The sequence below is a fragment of the Podarcis liolepis genome (assembly GCF_965112155.1).
Source record: "Podarcis liolepis genome assembly, chromosome: 14".
NCBI lineage: Eukaryota > Metazoa > Chordata > Lepidosauria > Squamata > Lacertidae > Podarcis > Podarcis liolepis.
The window spans coordinates 43,438,168-43,461,154 of record NC_139569.1 but is presented as its reverse complement, the minus strand read 5'-3'; the positions used below and the strand labels follow the sequence as shown (position 1 = coordinate 43,461,154).

The 22,987-nt window shown below is 49.1% G+C and overlaps 1 protein-coding gene across 1 annotated transcript; it reads left to right on the top strand.

Moving 5' to 3' along the window:
* The first annotated feature begins 476 nt into the window (after positions 1-476).
* On the top strand, positions 477-13,752 carry BCL2L10 (BCL2 like 10). Its single transcript, XM_083476047.1, has 2 exons — positions 477-1,027; positions 12,564-13,752. Exons 1-2 carry the CDS (start codon positions 605-607, stop codon positions 12,693-12,695), a joined length of 555 nt encoding a protein of 184 aa, XP_083332173.1. The 5' UTR covers positions 477-604; the 3' UTR covers positions 12,696-13,752.
* Positions 13,753-22,987: the final 9,235 nt, after the last annotated feature.

Here is a 22,987-nt window from a genome sequence, read left to right as displayed (position 1 = left end):
GGGGGCAATTGCCCCCCATCAAGAAAAACAATAGAAATACTTAAGAGACCAATCACGTCGGTTCTGAGCCCCCTAACCAAGTCCTGCCCCCCAACAAAAATCCAGTCTACGCCCATGCCCTGAGGATGTGGCGTTTGAAGGACAGCTCCTCGGCATCCCTTGTTCTTGGCGGAATTGGGTCCCAACGCACTGCAAGCAAGGCCGGCAGGTCTACTCAGAAGTAAACCCCCCCCCCAGCTGAAGAGAATTAGGCGCACTCCCAGGTACTTGCGCGCCCCTCCCCAAGACCCCCAGCTGACTGGATGGGGCTTGTAAGCGCCCCCTCGCCCGGTCCAGGCGCCGCGGAGGGGACCCTTGCAGGCGTTTTCCGGCTGCCGCCGCCCCCTCCTCCTCGTCGCCTGCTGTTCTCCGCCTCGCCGCGGAGCCGAGAGGGAGGCGCTCCGCCCCTCGCGCCAGCCCTGCTGGGGAAACGAGAGACGGGGCGGAGCCGGCGCGCCGTGAAGCCGGCCGGGGACGCGTGGGCGGCTTCTTAGTCCGCCGAGGCGCCGGCACTGGGCCCCGTCGTCGCTCTTGCGCCTCAGCCGCGCCAGCCGAGGGGGCCGCCATGCCGGGCGCGCTGCGCGAGGAGACGGTGCAGCTGATGGCCGACTACTTGCAGCACCGGCTCGGCGGCGGCGGCGGGGGCGCCGCGGCGCTGCCGCCCAGCCGCACGGCCGAGACGCTGCGGCGGGTGGCCGACGAGCTGGAGAGCCGCGAGCGGCCCTTCTTCCGCAGCGCCTGCACGGCGGCCGCCTTGCCGCAGGAGCCGGGCGAGGCGGCCGCGCTGCTGGGCCGGGTGGCGGCGCAGATGGAAGCCGAGGGCGGCCTCAACTGGGGCCGGGTGGTGGCGCTGGTCGTGTTCGCCGGCAACTTGGCGGCGGCGCTGGCCGAGCGCGGCGCTCGCGACCAGACGGCCGCTCTGGCGGAGGCGCTGGCCGCCTACTTGGCCGGGGAGAAGCGAGAGTGGCTGGAGGCGCACGGCGGCTGGGTAAGCGCACGGTCAAGGGGGCGGCCAGCCGGGCGGGAGGGAGGGCAGGCGCGACCCCCTTCCCTTCCCCACCCCGCCCCCCGAGCGGCCTGCGCCCCCTCCCGCTCCTCCTGCGACATCCATGGCGCCCCCTCCCCATCATCACCCTTCTTTTGGGCAACCTCCCGCTTTCGCCGCCGGCTGCGGAACGGACCGAGCCTTTTCTCGGCTCGCGCAGTAATGGCTGCGCTTCCGTCCCCGATCTGGCCTTGGCCGCTTTCCCTTTGCCCACCCTCCCTCCTCCTCCTCCTCGCTCCCAATGCCTGCAGCGCTGTGGGGTGGGAGGGTGAGGAAGATGAATCGGGTTCCCTCCCCCCCCCCCATTGTTGCGCGCTACCGAGCGCAAAGGAGCGCGCAACCGTAGAAAGCCCTAGCGTTCCTTTGGGTACCCCTTTCTCTTCCGGAGGTTTGGGGGGGGCGGCTGTGCACGCCTTATGGTGCTTTTGCAATCTCACCCGCTGCGCCCCGCTTCCTGTAGCAGAGCCGGCCCGATGCCCACCTCCCATTCTGCAGGGCCCACCGCCCGCCCGCCCCTTCCCAGTCCTGGACGCGGACTCCTCGCTGGGAATGACCTTGGCACGCGCGCTTCGCCAGCTGACTTCTCGCTCCGGCGCTTTAATACGCACATTACCTTCCCTCCTCCCGCCCCACCATCCTCTCCAAAAAATCTAAGGCTTTTCTTTCCTATGGGGTGGCGAGCGGCGCCTCCTTTTGCTTCCCTCTCCCCATAACCCCAGTACAGACCACAAGGGGAGCAGCGACGTACAGGAGAAGGGGGGGAGGGCGAGAGAAAGAGGAATGACTGCTAGGGAGGCCTGGATAATTTTTTTCCCATATAAGGGAAGCAGAAGGCTGTGACAAACCGTGAGAAAGAGCTTTGATCGGGCGTCTGTTCTCATTTCTCTCTTCCCCGTCCCCCTTTTCCATTCCATATTGTGGTCTTTGTCCCTCTTAAATTAGGCTGCTTTGGTGTATCTTGGTCTTGCAGCAACCAAATGGGTGCCCTTGCTCAGAAACGATGCTCCATTTTGAGTTTTCGCTTCTGGGGCAACTGCATGGCATATGCCCAGCTGGCTAGCAATTTGCTGGGCGCTGACACAGAGAGAGCTCGGGTTCTGCCCTTGAAATCAGTTGTACAACCAAATGTATCTGTCTGACCTTAACACTTGGTTGGGCGTCTTCAGAACTTGGGATACTTTCAGAAGGACCTGGGTGGCAGGAAGACTTGAACTGAGGGGGAAGGTGTGAAATCGAGGTGCCCTGCAAAAGCTTGGCCTGTGTCGCCTCTTTCATTTTTGCTTTGCTTTGCTTTACGTTCTGCAAACCATGAGCATTTGAAACTTGCTTTAAAAAACAACAACACAACAGTGCAAAGCTTTTTTTCCAAAGAAGCAAGCAGAATCTGCATAGATGCATGGGATTCAGGCAGCTCCATAGATAATAGAAGGTATTGGGAGTCTAGGCTGCTTGGCTACTAGCAATCTAATGATGGAAGGCAGTAAAAACTTTGCTCTGAGGGTCTTCCACTGGCACAGTTTCTGCGCTGTGTTTGTACTCTGATCTGTCAATCTGAAAACAGCAGTGCAAAGCCCCATGCTCTGTTCTCCTCTATCTGGACATGGTCTGGAGCAACAAGGTAGCTGCGTCCTTCAGCAGAGGCTGCTCCTGCAAATGTGCGTTGGTGCACCAGACATGGTGATCTCACCTGTCTGCACTGCAGATAGGGCCCCTGGGGTGGATTTACTGGCTTCTACATACATGTGGGGCATCCACCATTCTGCATATCCTCTTGCTGGGTGTCCTCAAGAGGTGGACGCCTAGTCTTAAAAAACAACAGCATCCACCCAGTGGTAACTTCAAAGGTGGCTCTAGACGAGAGCTATGGCTTGCCTACAGGTTTTTTAGCTCAGCAGCAGGTGCAGTGCAGCTGGCTTGCATTAATTTTCTTCCCGCTGTTAATTTAGCCATGTTGTTCAAAGCAAGAGCCATGCCCCACAGGAAGTGTGGATGCCCTGGGGTCAAATGGTGGGTGGATCTTAGCCCTTCTTCCTTAGCAAAGGAGTGTTATTATTATCTTGCTCAGTTCGTTCAATTATACAATCATTACGACCAGCTGCAAGGAAGCTCCCCTTGGCTGGCCGAAGTGGTTTTCCAAAAGAAGGCAGTATAGGAACATGGGGAGCTGCTGTATTCTGAGTCAGGCCATTGATCCATCTACCTCAATATTGTCTACACTGACTGGCAACAGCTCTCTGGGGATTTGGGCAGGAGTCCCATTTCCCTTCCCAACCTGGGGGTTGAACTTGAACCCTTCTCCATGCAAAGCCAATGCTCTACCACTGAGGTATAGCCCTTCACCAAATAAAGGTGTAGCTTGATTTCTTAGCATGGATAGGTGTGTTCTCCTATAACAGTGTGGGGAACCTCAGGCCTGGGAGATCAGACGTGACCCTCCAGACCTCTCTGTTTGGTCCTTGGGACTTTCCTCCAGGCCACATCACTGACAAGCCCTGCTTCAAACCTTCCTTGATTGTGTTTGCCTGCCTTGTCCTTGAACGCCGAGCATGTTGCTTATGTGTCTGGAAGGTCAGATAAGAGAGCTGTTATGTCTTGAAACTAGCCTGTTGTGCAAAGGAATTTGCCTCCATTGCTCTGCCCACTTTTGACACTGACCTGCAGCCCCAGGAAGGTTGCAGAGAAGAGTGCATATATGATCCTCGGGCTGAAAAGGCTTCCCCATCCCTGCCCTGCAGGCTTAGGGGATGTATCTTCGCAAGGAAAGACTGGGAAATGCCTGAGCCACCTCTTCTTCATCCCATCACAGCTCGAATGAAGACTGCCCCTTTGAAGAGTGGGCTAGAAAGAGTGTGGCTGGTACCCTGTTTGATTGATTTATTTCATAAAATTCATACACCGCTTGAATGTAAAAAGAACAACAACCTTCAAAGCAGTTTACAAAAGATAAAACAACCCTGTTTTAAAACATACAAAAGTTAAAATACTAAAACAGATTAAAATTGCTCAACTTTCTAAGCATCTGGGTAGGCTTATCTAAACAGAAATGTTTTTAGCAGGTGCTGAAAACAGTACACTGAAAGCACCACCTTGATCTCTAGGGAGGGAGTTCCAAAGTTGTAGGCGCTGCTAAACGATTTGAGTTATTACAAATGTGAAACGGGCATTTCATGGCACCTGCACACCAGGAAATATCTTGCATGTTGCCATTGTACTTGAGATCATAGAAAACTGAACTGGCATCTCTGAGTCCTACGAAATGGGTTCTTGTAATACTGATGGGAGCTGTCACTTGTTTTGCCCAAACCTTGATTGCAGTGTTAGAAACTCAGATATATAAGCTAAGCGCCAAATGGCTCCTTAAACCAGGGTTACAGTTGCCAAAACAGACTGCCTGGTTGCCGACTTGAGGCCAGGTGGCTTGAAAGTTGTATTTTTCAAGACAACTTTTTGGTTCCTGAAATTCATTCTGATTGTTCAAATAAAATATAGTGGACAGAATTCTACAGGATGTGTTGCTAGTGTGTGAAAGCAGTCAAGATCCAAGGATCCCCAGGCATGCACCTCCAGATGGTGGAGACGTCAGGCACCATCCTGGCACCCAGACATCTTCACTTGGTCACAAGCAGCTGATAGCCAGCTGCAAAATGCACCTGACAAATTTCAAATGCTGGTTGACTGATGAAAGTTCTATGTAGCTGATACTGTGTACATACATATAAGATGCCAAGATATTCAGGAGTCTGGCCATTTGGGGTTTAAAATACGAGTACGTTGGAAGCTTTATCTGGAACCAAGTGTGTCACCCGTGGCTAACATCTTGCAATCAACTTGGCTTCCTCTTGCTGCTGTTGTGCTTCAACAACTCCCATCAGCCCCAGCCATCTTGGCCAGGGATGACTGGAGCCTAGTAGCAACAGCTGGAGGGCACCATGTTGGCTGTCCTGGTGCACAGAATAGGTGTTACAAGCTCAACAACCAGTCGTGTATGAACTGTATTCTGGACCAGCTAAAATGGCAGTGATGCGCTCAAGGGCCAAACCGATGGCAAGTCACCTACGTGCGGCTTGCAAGAGCGTAACAGTTGCACAGTTGGTCAAGGAAGCTTTGTTTTGTGCAAAGTGCTTTGTTGTTGTTGCCAAGTACAGCATGCTTTGTATAAATACACTAGCCGGCAACAACCAACTAGGGCTGGGCGATAACAGCTTTTCAGAATCGCGGTTTATCGCCAGCGAAACATCAGGGTTTGGCGTTACACTGCGATGCTGAAAAAACAAAGGTGCGTTGGCCTCTGCGCACGAGACACTGGGTGAAACTACTCCAGCTCTCCACTCAAGAGCTGAGGCGGTTTCACCCAGGCACTCGTGGGCTGGGTTTACACCACTCATCTGGGGGGAGAGAAGGTTCCCCCTCCCCAGCTGAGACAGCCCCGGTGCTCTCGCCACTTGCAAGCGGAGCATCAGGGCTCCTTTAACTGCTTGCTGTAGGGAGTCCCCACTCTGCCACCGGCTTGTGGGAGCCAGCACTGTGCTGGGGGATCCTTTAACTACTGGACTGAGGCAAGGACAGCTGCACAGTTCTAAGTTAAGCAATTTAAAGATGAAGAGGGAGGAACAAGCTGTATTGGCACCTCACAGCTTGTTTCTCCCTCTGCGCCATATGAGGGCAGAGTGGGATGGCGGTTTCACTCAGCAATGAAAGCGCCGTCACTCCTGAGTCCCTCTGCTCTTGGCGCCTGCTGGAGGAAGGGATTCTTGACCCCCTTCAGTGGACACTGCTAGCAGAGGGACCCGGGAGCGGTGGCAGTTTCACCAGCGATGTACTGCTGAGTGAAGCCGACATTGCAGTCTGCTCCTCATACCAGTCCTGGGTGGATATATCGCCCAGGCTTACAACTGACTTCGCATGACTACTGGGTCTAGTCTCTGTGGAGCTACAAGTGTTGGGCATGGAGCGGGAATGGATCTGTGGCCAATATTAGAAACTCAGATATGTAAGCTAATCACCAAATGGCACCTTAAACCCATGTTGCAGTCGCCACAACAGTATGTCTAGGCACCATTGCCTCCCCACCCCCAGTGGAGTTTATTATTAAATTCACTTCTATACTGCTTTATATTTTCAAGAAAAAAATCTCAAAAGTGGTTTATAACACATTAAAACAATCCAGAACAAAACAAATTTAAGCTCCAATGGAAATATTGCAGATCTCTCTCTAAGTCACATTTTCCTTTCCCCATATTTATACACCTACTTAATTTATATTGCTGCCCCACAGCAGAAGAACTCTAGGAAGGCAGTGTGGTGTAGTGATTAGAGTGTTGGACTAGGAGCTGGGAGATAGGGGTTCAAATCCCCAGTCAGTCATGAAGCTAAAGGGGTGACCTTGAGCCAGACACACCCTCTTAACCTACCTCACACGGTTGTTGTAGGGATTAACTGAGGAGGAGTGGTGAGCCATGTACTGCTTGTAGGAAAAGGGTGGGATATAAATGCAGTAAATAAGTTTATCTGCTTAGCTGTTTAAGAAAGCTGGAGATGCCAGCCAGAGGGAGATCTCCCGAGATCACATGGCCGCAATTGGCGCCTGGCACCTGGCTAATTTCTAATGGTGCCTGTGGCCCTGAGCTTATGAGATGGAAGCAAGTTATCTCTCCAAGGACAACCTTCCAACTTGTGCCTTTCGGCAGCTTGGGGTTCTGGAGGTCCCACGTGCTGTACAATTCCTGGTCTTGATCCCCCGAGGAAAGGGTGAAGCTTGGTGGCAGAGCATCATTCTTGCACCCATCATCCACAGTCAGCAGGGACAGCAGTCGGGGATGATGGGAGTGGTAGTCGAGCAACAGTGTGACATGAGTGTGACGCGGCAGCTAAAAAAGCCAATGCAATTCTGGGCTGCATCAATAGGAGTATAGCATCTAGATCAAGGGAAGTAATAGTGCCACTGTATTCTGCTCTGGTCAGACCTCACCTGGAGTACTGTGTCCAGTTCTGGGCACCACAATTCAAGAAGGACACTGACAAACTGGAACGTGTCCAGAGGAGGGCAACCAAAATGGTCAAAGGCCTGGAAACGATGCCTTATGAGGAACGGCTAAGGGAGCTGGGCATGTTTAGCCTGGAGAAGAGGAGGTTAAGGGGTGATATGATAGCCATGTTCAAATATATAAAAGGATGTCACATAGAGGAGGGAGAAAGGTTGTTTTCTGCTGCTCCAGAGAAGCGGACACGGAGCAATGGATCCAAACTACAAGAAAGAAGATTCCACCTAAACATTAGGAAGAACTTCCTGACAGTAAGAGCTGTTCGACAGTGGAATTTGCTGCCAAGGAGTGTGGTGGAGTCTCCTCCTTTGGAGGTCTTTAAGCGGAGGCTTGACAACCATATGTCAGGAGTGCTCTGATGGTGTTTCCTGCTTGGCAGGGGGTTGGACTTGATGGCCCTTGTGGTCTCTTCCAACTCTATGATTCTATGATCTGGGAACCCGAGGTTGAGAGGGGCTGGTGTAGGCAGTACTGACCAAGGGGATGACTCCATATAAGGCCTGTTTCTATGAGTTAAGAGGGTACCTGCATGGAAGAGGGTAGAGGGATGGGACTTCAGGATGGAATTCCATTCTGTCTGAGAGTTCTAGGTGGGGCACCATAGGCAGTATGGTGGGAGCAGTGAGATCATGGAGCCGCTGCTGTCCTTGGGGGTTGTGTTGGTGTGTCGGTTCTCCCATGCTGACTCCTGCCTGCTTTATTGAGGCAGGGGAGTCTTGCGCTTTGAGCGAACGTCTTAACATCTGGCGCTGGAGCTCCCAAAGTAGGCCTGTGGTGATGTGGCCTTGCTCTCTGCCTTGCTGCCTAGCCCTGTAGTTTTCCTGCTGACACGTACGAAAGCCGCGAAACTGAAAGACCACAATTGGAATACATTATTCCAAGTAAGCTGATGAAGGCAGAAGCAGCTGGCAATTCTTCTTGGAAGTTCCCTAGCTGAAGAAGCGCAGATTTATTTTTCTTCTTCATCATCATCATCATCTGGGGCTCGCGTGGGAGAGAGGTGCAGCAGGACCGGCTGGTCGTGCTGCCCCAGCTCTCATAAAAACCACGGGCCAAGCCTACGGCTGTTAAACTGGCTTACGGGAAGCTGCTTTGGATGCGAGTTTCTGTTGAGGCAGAGGAATGGCATTCCCCTGGGGCCCTGTTCAAAAGTTGTGTTTGTGCATCAGACCAGCACATAAGCAGGGTTGCTCCGTGTGGCCGCGCCCCTGGTGTTGCGTGCGCCAGCCAGCCTTCCCCTGCAGCATGAATGTCTGCAGGAACACAGGAAGCCTTCGTGTTCCATGACACGCCCTTGGTCCATGTAGCTCAGTATTGGCTACACTGACTGGCAGCAGCTCTCCAGGGTTTCAGGTAGGATTCTCTCAGCCCTGTCTGGAGGATCTACGGATTGAAGCTTCTGTGTGCAGGGCAAATGCTCTATCACTTAGCTATGGGTCCTTCCACATAGGAGGAGGCCTTCGAGCATCCTTGGCAGGGAGCCAGTGTGGCGTAGTGGTTAAGAGCGGTAGTCTCGTAATCTGGGGAACCGGGTTCGCGTCTCCGCTCCTCCACATGCAGCTGCTGGGTGACCTTGGGCCAGTCACACTTCTTGAAGTCTCTCAGCCCCCCTCACCTCACAGAGTGTTTGTTGTGGGGGAGGAAGGGAAAGGAGAATGTTAGCCGCTTTGAGACTCCTGAAGGGGAGTGAAAGGCGGGATATCAAATCCAAACTCTTTTCTTGGTGTGCAAGATGTGTGGCCGCCAGGGGATGGCACTGCTTGGCACATGCCGCTCAGTACCACCTGCTCACATGTTGTCCTTGCTTGTGTGTATACAGGCTCAAAGGGACTTGAGTATTGGGCGATGCAGGTTAAAGTGGGTCATGGTGCAAAGGGCCAGCACAAGTATAAGCTTCTCCCAGTGACCAACTCCATGCCTAGTGGAAACCCCTGAGCGCAGCTCTCCCCAGTTGTGATTCCCATGTCTCCAGCGGTGCAGGTCGGACAAAGCCAACAACAGTTGTCTGTCACAGGCCTCTAGCAGCTTTGCTCTCCCTCCTTTCCCAGCAATCTACCTGAAACGGGAGAGAACACTGCCAACAAAAGCCTTTGTTTGGTCTTGGATATAATCGGAATGAGAGGGAGAGGGAGAATATTTTAGATTCTTAAGTGCTTGGCGTCCTTCCAAGCCTTGTTATAACTAAAGAACTCCAGCTTCCCACCCCCCTTGACAGAGAGGCTTGTTGTGAGCATGTTCAGGAATTCCTGAGTTAACATAACTTTTTATATAGCCTTGAGCAAAACGCCTCTCTCTTGAATGTAACCGAGGTCATCATGAATGGGTACAAAAATAAAGGAAGGAGAAACATCCCTTGCTAATCTGATGGGTCAGCAATTATAAAGGAATGGCTTTCCTTATTGTTTTTTCCCCTGCCCCAAGCAGAAATGCCTCTTTCCTGATGTTAACTGTAAGGGGTTTCGGCTCTTTCTCCCGCCCCCACTCCTTTCAGTGTAGAGTTTCTTGCCTCTCCGAAGAATCTGGTGCTAACCATTGTTGAGTGGGTGAGGGTTTAAACCTCTGCCAGGAATGTTGAATAATCAACTTCAAAGCAACTATTTCCCACAGTACTGCGGGTAAAGAATACAGAGAAACCTGCATTCAGTTCTCGGTTTTCAAGCAGGCCAAGTAAAAAGTCCATTCAAAGCAAGCTTCTTTGGCTGGATGAGGAATCTGCCCCACTTCACTCCCCACCAAGGCACCTTTGTAATCCTATTCTGCAGAGGACCAGTGCTCCAAAGCACCTACTTCACAAAGGAAGGCATAAAAGAATGTCGTGGACAAAAGCTTCTTTTTCTGTCCCCTGTGAAAGGTGTAACCAGATCCCATTTCCCGGCTATGCGCAAGGATCTGCTTTGAAGCTTGCAGATCCAGTCTGTGGCAGATGAGCTATGGAAGGGACATGTGTTCCTAGTCACATGGTCGGACCACATGACTGTCTCACATGTGTTTGGAAACCACTGTGCCCAGCACTTTCCAGCACACACACACACTGCTGTGGTGCTCATGTGGCTTTTGCACATGATGCTCTCTCATCTCTGCGCTATACCTATAAAGGAAATAGCGTCAGTATTCAGAGTCTTATGTGCCCTGTCCTATTTTGTGTTCCGCTGATGCCATTTACTGCAGCAGTTCTGTAGCTTTGATTCCCAACAACGCTGGCCTTGTTCCAGAGGATGGCAGGTGGGATGGGGTTGCCATTGATTGTGGCAGAAAGGCAAGGCTTTGTGTGGCTCCTCTTTGTGCACTGGGCTTCCAGCCGCAGCCCAGTCTGCTTGCTTGGTTGTGACTTTTACACAGAAGCAAGGCTTTGAGGTCAGTGCTCTTCACCCTCAGAGGCTTAGAGGGAAATTTGAAGAAAAAAGTAACTGCTGGGTCCTGTTCCTAGAAATTCATGCTAAAGGTTAGAAATCATAGAATTGTAGGGTTGGAAAGGGACCCTGAGGATTATCTTGTCCAATGCAGGAATATGCAGTTGTCCCCATACAGGGATCGAACCTGCAACCTTGGCATTATCAGCACTATGCTCTAAGCAACTGAGCTAGAGATGAGAACAAATACAGAAGCCCAGACCAGACACTGTTCTCATGTGGTTTTCAAATAAAATTGTTGGCTGTCGATCTCTTCTTGCCCTTAATGTCTTTTGGAACCTGCGGTTTCTCTTTTTAATCATAAAGCTCTTTAAAAAAACAGCAAAACAGCAACACCCAAAGTCCAACTAATTGCCCTGCTGCTGATTCTTAAGCAGTTTGTGGCTGATTTTTATGGCAATAAAATGTGGAAGTTTGTTCCCCAAACTCGTATCTTAAGGATCTGGATTTTGATTCTGCTTTGGAAAACCCATTGTACGTCCAAGCAAGTAGCTGCAAAAGGTGACTGGCTTAATTGTGCCCTCTCCACAGAGGAGCTGAGGGCTTGACTCCCCTTCTGTAGGCAGCCCACCTGAATGCTAATGACCCCACAGCAGCTGCTGGCCAGGAGTGTAAACTGACATTCGGTGGAAAATGCCCCCATTGTTTGCACAAATTAAAGTGTAAAGAACAAAGTTCCGGAAGAAATTAAGAGCATAACTTGTTTACATAGACATCTGCCAAATAGGAGTTCAAACACGACCATCTGGAGTCGTATTACTGCTGTTCTTGATTATTCAGAAGAAAGATCTGGCCGTGCAGCTGCCAGTTCCTTTCTGTCACAGGGCAGCACTGAACTGAGTGGCTCATGGGCCTAAGCAGGGCTGGATTAACTGTTTCGGCTGTCAGAGCGGAAGGGTCTTAGCTCAGTGGTAGATCATCTGTCTTGCATACAGAAGGCCCCAGGGAGGGCTGGGAGAGACCTCCCCCTCTGAAATCCTGAGAGCCACTACTGGTTAGAGTTGATGATACTAAGATAGAAGGACCAATGGTTTTGATTTGGTGTAAGGCAGGTTCCTGTGTTCCTTAGAAATTTTCATGCCCTCAGTTTGCCAGCTGAGAGACAGGAGAAGAAGAAAAGCACTTGAAGGAAATGGATGCAGATTATCTCTCTAATTTCAGTACACTTGGTAACTTTCAGACAAGTTGTTCTTGTTGCTGTATTTAGCCTCCCATTAGCCTCATGATCTTAATCTAGGTCTGAGTCCAGGGCACATGAAATGGTGGTGTTTGAGAGCAGTGTTTGAAGTTCACCAGGCACATCTTGCACCTGACCATCAGCCACTTGTGACCAAATGGAGATTTCCGGGTACCAGGATGGGACCTGACTTCCCCACCATCTGGAGGTGCATGCCTAGGGGATAACTGAAACATTGACTGTTTTCACACATAGCAGCACATCCTGTAGAATTCTGTCCTTTACATTTTATCTGCACAATCAGAATGAATTTCGGGAACCAGAATGCATTTTCTGAGCAGGAGCAGTCAAGAAACGTTACTGTAAATTGTTGTGGCTTGTCTTCACTTACCCCACTGCCCTGCTCACAGCTGTGATGAAGATTCTTACGTTATGAATGGTCTGTGTAACCATTAAGCAAAAGAGGTAGGAATAGGCCAATATATATGTGGACTGTCCCTGGTTGAAGTGATTTTTCTTCTGTAAGTTCTCAAAGGTCTTAACCTCAAGGTTATCATCTGAACTAACCACATATTTAACTGATGATCAATCACAGTCAATCCATCATTTGTAAAATAACACTTTAGAGCCATCTTCCCCCAAAATGGCAACTAGACAGTCCATTTTGGCAAATATAACCTTGGTTTAAGGAGCCGTTTGGCACCTAGCTTCTGTATCTTGAGTTTCTAGCACTGGTTTAGAAACCGTTGATTGGCTCGTTGCTTGTGCGTTTGCTGCCCTGGAAGGCTTTTGGAGGAAGAGAGGGCTATAAAGTTGATAAATAAATAAGACTTTGTTTTCTTCTTTCCTAGGATGGCTTCTATCACTTCTTCAACAAACATGGCTCGGATGCAGCTGACCAGAACAGTACCATAAGCAATGCTATAATGGCGGCAGCTGGCTTTGGCTTGGCTGGGCTGGCCTTCCTCCTGGCGGTGCGATAAAAGACTACATCAGTGGACTTGACTTACAGGAAGGAGGGCGAGGTGGAGAAAACTCTCTTCTAACACTGCCAACATGCTGGTGAAGAGTCCATTCTATATTTCTATAACGGTTGGAAGACAGAAGCATATATATATATATTTTTAACTATAAAGTCGGAGCAGAACATTGACAAGCACATAACATTCTAGCAGTACAAGTGGGAAACGAATGCCGCTTAGATTTCTGAGTCCTGAGGTTGGGCATCTTGGATCTTGGTGCGTGTGAGAGCTGCGGTTGCCCCAGTTCATCCCAGCAACTGCTAAGCGCTGGATGTTATGCTAAATGTTAATGGTGGGCTTGCAATGGAACCCAAGTGAAGATGTGTTTGGATTTCTTCTTTGTGTGTTTGCGTGTATGTTGTGGGGTGCGGGGCGGGACGGGGTGGGGAGATGTTGCCTTGTGAAATGTGAGCCAGTATTAACAAGAATGAGGAGCTTAACTCCACCTGTGCTGCAATGCAAACATTCTGAGGCCACTCGTCAATATATAGCTGCCAGATCCGTATTGCACAGAGCATTATAGCTTACGTGTTTTTGTTATAATGACGTTAGTATAAGTTACACTACAAGTAGGCGACAAGAATGTTGATACCAAAACAGTAAAGTCTGCAGAACCAGTTCTTAACTATTGGAATGCTTGTTTGTTTGTTTTTAATTGGTCTATTTGGAAGTCCATGTGAAGGCTGGGATTTCTGTGGATTTCCTGTCAAATCCATAAACTCCATATAACTTAATATATTTTTTGAAATATTTATCATTGTATAATACTGGTAGCTGATTAACATCTATTTTTGTTAAATGCCTTTTTTTTTTAAAGAAAACAAACAAAACGGAACAAGCTCTCCAAATTGCTTTCTTGGCTGTCCCTGTCGTCTACCTTGTTTAACAGTTCTAGTTTGGATATCTGTTATATTGCATATTGTAAAGAAATAGTCTTCGGAAGTGTTCGATGTCCTTTTCCTTTAGCTTGTACAGTTTTAATATGTGAATAAATATAACTGAATATTTTTATTTTAAATGAGCACCTGTTCTTGGCTTGACCTGACATTTCCATACATTGTTCTTGTTTACATGGGCACAAAGCACTTGTAAAACGATGCCTAGGAACCTGTCCTATATCGAATCGGACCAGTTGGTCTACCTAGCCTATTATTGCCTACACTGATTGGCAGCGGCTCTTTGGGGTTTCAGGCCAGAAGTTTTCCCTAGCCATACCAGGAGATGGCAGGGATTGAACCTGGGAACTTTTGTGTGCAAAGCAGTGCCTTTGTGGGGGAAAGAAAAACGGTTCCTTGAGAAGTGAAAAGAAAAGAAATGGTTCCTTGATTTTTTTTTATGGTTTTTGCTACAGATGGAGATAAAAATGGTGGCAACTCACTAGTCACATTTTCTGCAAGCTGGAGTAAGGTTTGACAACTACCCTTCTGGATGCATGGCGGATTCTTTGCAGCCAACTTGTCTGCTTATGGAATGCCGGTTGCTGCCCTAGTACATCTTTGTCCAGAGATGAGTCTAGCTCTGGGGGTACATTTATTTATTAGCTTTCTGCCCCTCCAAGGAGCTCTGGGTGGCAGCACATGGTTTTTGCTCCTCCCTTAAACCACAGAGCCTAGGACTTGCCAATCAGAAGGTCGCGGGGTGAGCTCCCGTTGCTCGGTCCCTGCTCCTGCCAACCTAGCAGTTTGAAAGCACGTCAAAGTGCAAGTAGATCAATTGGTACCGCTCCGGCGGGAAGGTGAACAGCGTTTCCATGTGCTGCTCTGGTTCACCAGAAGCGGCTTAATCATGCTGGCCACATGACCTGGAAGCTGTACGCCGGCTCCCTCGGCCAATAAAGGGAGATGAGCACTGCAACCCCAGAGTCGGTCACGACTGAACCAAATGGTCAGGGGTCCCTTTACCTTTACGTAACAACAACCCAGTGAAGTAGTTTAGGCTAAGACAGGCTTCCTCAACCTCGGCTCTCCAGATGTTTTTGGCCTACAACTCCCGTGATCCCTAGCTAGAAGGACCATTGGACAGGGATGCTGGGAATTGTAGTCTCAAAACATCTGGAGGGCTGAGGTTGAGGAAGCCTGGGCTAAGAGATGGTGACCCGCCCATGGTCACCCAGAGGAACTTCATGACCGAGTGGGGATGTTGAACCCTGGCCTCCCAGGTCCTAGTCCAGTGTTTCCCAAACTTGGGTCTCCAGCTGGTTTTGGATCACTGTTTCCATAATTCCTGACCACTGATCCTGCTAGTTAGGGATGCTGGGTATTGTAGTCTGAAACACTCTTAACAGTTGCAGCACATGGTGTCATGAACCTTCTTTATTTTCTTTGTGAAGAGCCACATTAGTAGATCAGGTACAGGTTGAGGTTCATTAGCTTTGCCATTCTACAAGAGCAAGGTATGCATAGCGGGGTACAGTTGCCAAGTTGTGTAACCTAGAGCAGTGGTAGCCAATGGAACACCTTCTAGAGATCATGCTATGCTCTGGTTCCCAACAGCACCAACCAGCATGGTGAATAATCGGGGATGGTGGGAGCTGGAGTCCATCAGCATCTGGAAGTCAACACATTGCTTACCCCAACATGGAGTTGGGGTGCTCCTTTTCTCTGTTTGCTGTGTACCAGTTAGAAAGGGAGGCCAGGTCAATGGTACTTGGAGAAGCTATCTTGCTTCTGCGAACATGGCGTGACCTATGGGTTGTGAAAATTTAGACTGTGCATTGAGGGAGGAATGCGATGGTAGCCAAGGGATATGTTGTTGTTTAGTCATTTAGTCATGTCCGACTCTTCGTGACCCCATGGACCAGAGCACGCCAGGCACTCCTGTCTTCCACTGCCTCCTGCAGTTTGGTCAAACTCATGTTAATAACTTTGAGAACACTGTGCAACCATCTCATCCTCTGTCATCCCCTTCTCCTTGTGCCCTCCATCTTTCCCAACATCAGGGTCTTTTCCAGGGAGTCTTCTCTTTTCATGAGGTGGCCAAAGTACTGGAGCCTCAGCTTCAGGATCTGACCTTCCAGTGAGCACTCAGGGCTGATTCCCTTCAGAATGGAGAGGTTTGATCTTCTTGCAGTCCATGGGACTCTCAAGAGTCTCATCCAGCACCATAATTCAAAAGCATCAATTCTTCGGCGATCAGCCTTCTTTATGGTCCAGCTCTCACTTCCATACATCACTACTGGGGAAACCATAGCTTTAACTATACGGACCTTTGTCTGCAAGGTGAGCAAAGGGATATACCTGGAGATTATTGCAGCTGCCCAATGGCCACACAGATCTCCAGCCACATTTATACAGTGCTTCTGAATGTTCAAAGCACTTTGCCTACATTATGTTGGTGTAATCCTTCCCAACAACCCTGTAAGATCGATCGGTATCCCACATGGTGCAGTTCTAAGCCACTGTGTTTCACTTGGAGCCTTAAGGTTACCTACTACATTCATGGTAGAGGTGAAATTTGAACCAAGCACTTGTGGAGTTGTAGCTTTCCCTCTACACCAACTGTTTTCACTGCACCTGTCGCCTTCTATGAGTTTGTGTGCGCAGCTTTGGAGAGCTTGCAGCTTAGTTAGGAGCATCCTGTGTCTGAGTAAACTTCAGAATTTAGACCGCTGGACTTTCAGCAGTTGTGTAAAGTGAAACTGCCTAGGCTACTTTGGTTCAAATTGCACAGCTTGAAAGAAGAATGCATTTTTTGAAAGAAGGTTTGAAACCAGCTCATGCATCAATTTACCACTGCTGATGTATTAAAAAGTCCTTAACTAGGGCGTTGTGACGCTTCTGTTTATCCAACACCTGTGTTAAACTTTAAATGCAAAAGAAGCTCGATGGGGACAGAAGTCCAGGTTAACCATATACTGGCCCATTAGTTGTGTATAGTTGTGACAATACCGAGAAAGAGAACTGCAAATGGCAAGATCCCTGCAGTAGTAATGTTTAAGAGGCTGGGCAAAGAATAATGCAGAAGGCAAAGCACATGCAACCTCGGGTTTATTTTAATTAGCCAAGGTGCATGAAACGGAACAAGGAAGTGATTAAAAAGTCCACGAGAGTACTTCGGTCACTTTTATTTTCTGGTTTTGAATCATTACATAGCCTTCACACTTTTTAATTTTCACTTTCTGGTTTGCTAACAAGAAACTAGGACGTCATAGCAAGTTCCTATAGTTCCAGGTACTCTGGTTTTGCCTGGAAGAGCAGGGGAAGGTGTGTTTTTTTTATTGCAACCTCACATTACTACTAAGAAAAAGTGTCTTGATTTGTAATGGATATTGACATAACAACATTTCTGCTGCTGGTGAGCCCTGTTGAGATTAATGGAGTCTGTGCAGCAGCAGCAGCGATGATGGGTTGGATCCAGTCGCTTGCTGTGTGCAAATCCGCAACACATGATACTTTAAAAAGTAGAGCCCTAGATAAGAGCCCCCCAGTAAGTGCTTCAGAATGTTTCCATTCTGCTCTGGATCTCGTCTTCTAGATCATTTAGACTCATCGCAACAACTCACACACTCAGGGCAGTTCCTGTGTTTAATTTAGCACGTCCTTGTATTTATTTTTGAACAGAGGAGCCTCCTCCCATTGTAAACCTAGATTTGCAAGGAATAATGAGAGGAACTCCACACCCTTTTTCTTTTTAAAGTAAGAAAGTATTGTCTGTTTCACAGTGATGCTAAGATAGCTAGCTCTCATGGGTGGTGCAGACAGAAGAGGGCTTGGGACATTCCTAACACAAGAGCAGGCAAGGTGTGGCGTTGCTGAACATCCCTCACACGTGGTCCACTCTAGCTCAGAGGTAGGACATCTGCCTTGCATGCTGAGAGTCTCAGGTTTACTTGGACGGGAGAACCACTGCCAGAATAGACAATACTTAGATAGATGGACACATTGTCTGATTCCGTATAAGGCAGCTTCCTATGTCCCATTAATTTTATGCGTTGGCTATGTGCATTAGTACCGCAGCTTTAGCTGATTACTTTGATCCATTATTTGGGTTGGATCAAGCGAAAAGGTGTCTCCGATCAGGAAGTTCACCTTAGATTGCATTTTTTATACGAGTACATAGCCAGTCAACAGAGAGAAGCCGCTAGCACCACCCTGAAAGAGGTGTTCAGTTTATGCACACATTCAATCTGTGCATAGGCACATTGCACTGGAACCTGGAAGTGACCCAGAAATGTCACAAATGGGGTGGGGCAAGGGGGCGGAGGAACGGGGTGTTTGCAGGCTTTTTCAATGGTATTTCAAATCTACGCGATTTCACGTAAGCACACGGTGCCCTGGAACGTAAGGTAAAGGGTAAAGGGACCCCTGACCATTAGGTCCAGTTGTGACCGACTCTGGGGTTGCGGCGCTCATCTCGCTTTATTGGCCGAGGGAGCCGGCGTACAGCTTCTGGGTCATGTGGCCAGCATGACTAAGCCGCTTCTGGCAAACCAGAGCAGTGCACGGAAACACCGTTTACCCTCCCGTCGGAGTGGTACCTATTTATCTACTTGTACTTTGACGTGCTTTCAAACTGCTAGGTTAGCAGGAGCAGGGACTGAGCAACGGGAGCTCACCCCATCATGGGGATTCGAACCGCCGACCTTCTGATCTGCAAGCCCTAGGCTCTGTGGTTTAGACCACCCACGTCCCTTTTGCCCTGGAACAAATCCCTGCATAAATTGGGAGTTGCCTGTATTGGGAAGAACGCCTCTTTGATTTTACGTTTTCCTTTATATTCCCCAGAGCTTTCAATGCTTTGGAAGCAGGGACCCCAGGGTATGGGTAATCCCCTTTGTTTTAGCAGCCTCAACTTTGGGACTTTACCTTGCGCCTGATACCAGGCGATTGACAGGTGCCTGGCCCTGCCCACCTGCCAGATTTGACCTCTGAAGTCTATCCTGATAAGCAGTGCTTTTTTTCTAAAAAAGATGTTTTGGGGTACTCTCAAGAAAATCACCATTTTATAGTTCAAATTGGGGGAAATAAATACAGTAAATGGACAAAAGTACAAAGGTTCACAAAATATGTGTCCCACTCCAGAAAAAAGCACTGCTGAAAAGGATCTCACCGTGGAGTCAGAAAAGCTTCCCACCCCTGCTTTAGAAGGCTGGTGAATCAAATATAAACTCTTGAACAAATTCATAGGATTAATCAGTTTAAGATTTCTTTAACTGGGTAGTAGCGTTAATATTTATAGAAGGTTTTTCGGTCATAACAGTTCGCAAGGCGGATTACAGTAAAAACAGCTTTGGGTTCACAGGACTAACCAGAAAAAATGTCCTCCAAATGTGGTTGGACTACAATTCCCATGAGCCCCAGCCAGCATGGCCAGTGGTCAGGGGTGATGGGAGGGGTTTCCATGTTATCCCTGCTGCTGCTGCTGCTGAAAACCAGCAAGAGTATTTTCTGCCTTTTCCAGATGCAGCCTGTGCCCATTCTATGTTTTTTAAAAATATTTTTTAAGCCAAATACATATACATGAATGTGAACCGAGGCATTTGATCAATGCATATGCAGGTAATTATGTATTTATTTGAGAACTTCAGCAAATGTTTACAACTTTCCCTTTCTGCGGCAGAAGCTGCAAGTAATCGCAGTTCAATTCGAACCACATCTGTAGGAGTGACTTGTAACATCTGGCCCTTGTTAGCGGTGCCAGCTAGTTCCCTTTTTGTGGAATGCAAGATGATTTCCCCATCTTGCCATTTCGGAATAGCATTGGGCTTAACCCCTTCGGCTGAAGCCTCGGAGCCCAATATCCTTAGACAATGTTTGGAGAAGAACCGTGGCTCAGGGGCAAGAGCATCTGCTTTGCATACAGAGGGTCCCGGGTCCCGTTTCCAGGTCGGGCTGGAACAAACACCCACCTGAAACCTTGGGAAATGGCTGCCAGCTAGGGCAACGCAATATTCAGTTAGCTGGACTGTGTGTGTGCAAGGCAGCTTCCTATCTGTCAGGGCCTAGTGCAATCTGAACTTCCTGCTAGCTTTTGAAACTGTGTTCCTACAAACGGCACAACCTCGCCAATATTTAACAGACATAATTAAAACACACCCAGATCCCAAAGCCCTGAGATGATTTGAGGGTGGTTGCTCTATTCACTTTTATGTCATGAGAAAAAAAGCCTCCCAAGGGAATAGTGCAGTTCTTTTTACAGTGTGTGTGGAAGTTAGAGCCTTTTGTTTTCTTTGTACGCCCAGGAACGTGACAGTGAGGTCCCTGGGAAACACCTTCAGGGCAGAATAGGCCTGGGTGACGTATCAATATATCGCCCAGAACCGGTATGAGGAGCAGACCGCAATGGCGGTTTTACTCAGCAGTATATCACTGGTGAAACCGCCACCGCTCCTGAGTCCCTCTGCTAGCGACTTCCTCCAGCGAGTGTTGTTAGCAGAGGGACTCAGAAGCGGTGGCGGTTTCACCAGTGATACATCGCTGAGTGAAACCACCATCCCACTCTGCCTTCATCCTGTGCAGAGGGAGAAAAACATTGTACAGTGGTGCCTCGCAAGACGAAAAGAATCCGTTCTGTGATTCTCTTCGTCTAGCGGTTTTTTCGTCTTGCGAAGCAAGCCCATTGACGGATTAGCGGATTAGCGCTATTAGCGGCTTTTAGCAGCTTTTATCGGTTTATCGGCTTATCGGATCAGCTGATAAGCGGCTTAGAAAAAGGGGGGGGGGAGGGAAAAAAACCTGCAGGAACTCGCAAGACATTTTTGTCTTGCGAAGCAAGCCCATAGGAGATTCGTTTTGCGAAGCACCTCCAAAACGGAAAACTCTTTCGTCTAGCAAGTTTTCCGTCTTGCGAGGCATTCGTCTTGCGGGGCACCACTGTATTGGCGAGGCGCCGATACAGCTTGTTCCTCCCTTTGCATCTTTAAACTGCTTGGCTGAGGACTGGGGGGTGGCTGCTCCCCTCAGCTGAGCAGTTGAAGGATCCCCCAGCCTGGCGCTGGCTCCCACACAGAGCACTAGGGATGGCTCTGTCAGGAATGAGGAGCCCTCCCGCACCCCAGCGGAGCCTTACAAACACTTTATTGAACCAAGCTCGCTAGGCACTGGGGTGAAACCACCTCAGCTCTTGCGGTAAGAGCTGTGGCAATTTCACCCGGCGCCTCGCAGGCTGAGGTCAACGCAGCTTGTTTTTTCAACACCGCATTATATCGCCAGGCCGCGATGTTTAGCTGGTGATATATGTTGAAAAGCCGCTATCGCCCAGCCCTAGGGCAGAAGCTAAGAGAGCTTACATGCTTCTTAACATACCTGTGTCGTTGTTTTCAAATTGCAGGGAGTTCCAACATTTGCATTTTTTAAAAAGGGCAAATTCTTAACATGAAAATGTGCTCTGTCATGAAAGATGGAAGAATTTCCTTAACTGGAAATCTTTTGGGGTTTAAAAATAACCACGATTCCTTAACTCTCACGTGTGACCTCGAAGCAGTTGCTATTTAAACAGCTTTCCTATTCTTTGCCACAAAACAGCTCGCCACGCCCATTTTCACCCTTGATTTAAGGAATTCAACTGTTCCCCTCAATTCTCATGCACACTGGACTGAAAACCTCACTTCAGCCGTATACACATGATCCTTAGGAGTATGCATATTTGGTACCTATTAGCCAGCATCTGTTTTCTTGATGGACCGGTTATCAAAGCTCTCGGAATGTGTATCTTTTTGCCTGGGTGCATTTTTGTGGGGGAACTTGGTGAACTGTGTGGTTTGGGTAGGTCAAAAGACTATGTGAAACGGGAAACCTGAGCTGAAGCACTCTACCATCTGGTGAAAATTTGATCCACTGTTATATGTGGGCTTCCCGTAATCGCCGATGCCCCATTGTTGCTTATGTGCATTGTTGGGAGGCTTTGAACTCGCACAAATTGCCACTGGAGAACTGCCGTGGATTTGCATTACCTCTCAGTAACAGGAACTGCCCTTCAGAAGCTCTTAACATAGCCCAGACTTAGCAGCTGAGGGGGTGTCTCTCTGCGTCTTTCCGTTTCTCAGCTGTCAGTCAGTGAAATGTAATAGTAGCTGCAAACCATATGAGCTTTGGAAAAATGGTAGAGACTTGATCATTATTACAGTTTCTAATGAATACAGCAGCTGCTGAGGACTGATCTAACTGATGCCAGCTGGTGTCACAACCCCAACGGCAGGCTGCTGACCCAGGACTGCTGGAGGACTTTGCACTGGGGGTGAAGGGGGAGCCTTTTTGTTCAGAGACAATGCGAGAGAAGGGTACAAAATTAGGCGTGGAGCGGAGAGAGGGGATGGAGGAAAGGGGTTTTCTCCTCTCATAAACACCAGGACTTGGGAACATCCAATGAACTGGCATTTGGGAGTAATCAGGACAGTCAAAAGGAAAGACATCTTCATGCAGTGCATAATTGAACTATAGAATTTGCTCCCCCATAGGCGACAATAATGATGGCCGCCAACTAGGGTGGCTTTAAAAGAGGGTTAGACATTGGAGGTAGATTATTAGGGTAAAGGACGTGGGTGGTGCTGTGGTCTAAACCACAGAGCCTAGGACTTGCTGATCAGAAGGTCGGCGGTTCGAATCCCCGCGACAGGGTGAGCTCCCATTGCTCAGTCCCTGCTCCTGCCCACCTAGCAGTCCGAAAGCACGTCAAAGTGCAAGTAGATAAATAGGTACTGCTCCAGCAGGAAGGTAAACAGCGTTTCCGTGCGCTGCTCTGGTTCACCAAAAGCAGCTTAGTCATGCTGACCACATGACCCGGAAGCTGTCTGTGGACAAACGGTGGCTGCTGCGGCCAGTAAAGCGAGATGAGCGCCGCAACCCCAGAGTCGTTTGCGATTGGACTTAACGGTCAGGGGTCCCTTTACCTTTAAAAGACCCTTGAACGGTTAAGTCCAGTCAAAGGTAACTATGGGGTTGTGGCGCTCATCTCGCTTTCAGGCCGAAACCCGACGTTTGTCCACAGACAGCTTTCTGGGTCATGTGGCCAGCAGGACTAAACCGCTTCTGGCACAACAGGACACCGTGATGGAAACCAGAGCGCACGGAAACACCATTATCTTCCTGCCACAGCAATACCTATTTATCTATTTGTACTAGTGTGCTTTCAAACTGCTAGGTCAGCAGGGGCAGGGACAGGGCAACACAAGCTCACCCCATCGTGGGGATTCGAACCGCCAACCTTCTGATTGGCAAGCCCAAGAGGCTCAGTGGTTTAAACCACAGTGCCACCCGCATTCCACCCGCATAGACTATTAATGGCTACTAGCCAACAATTATTTGATGGCCCTGGAA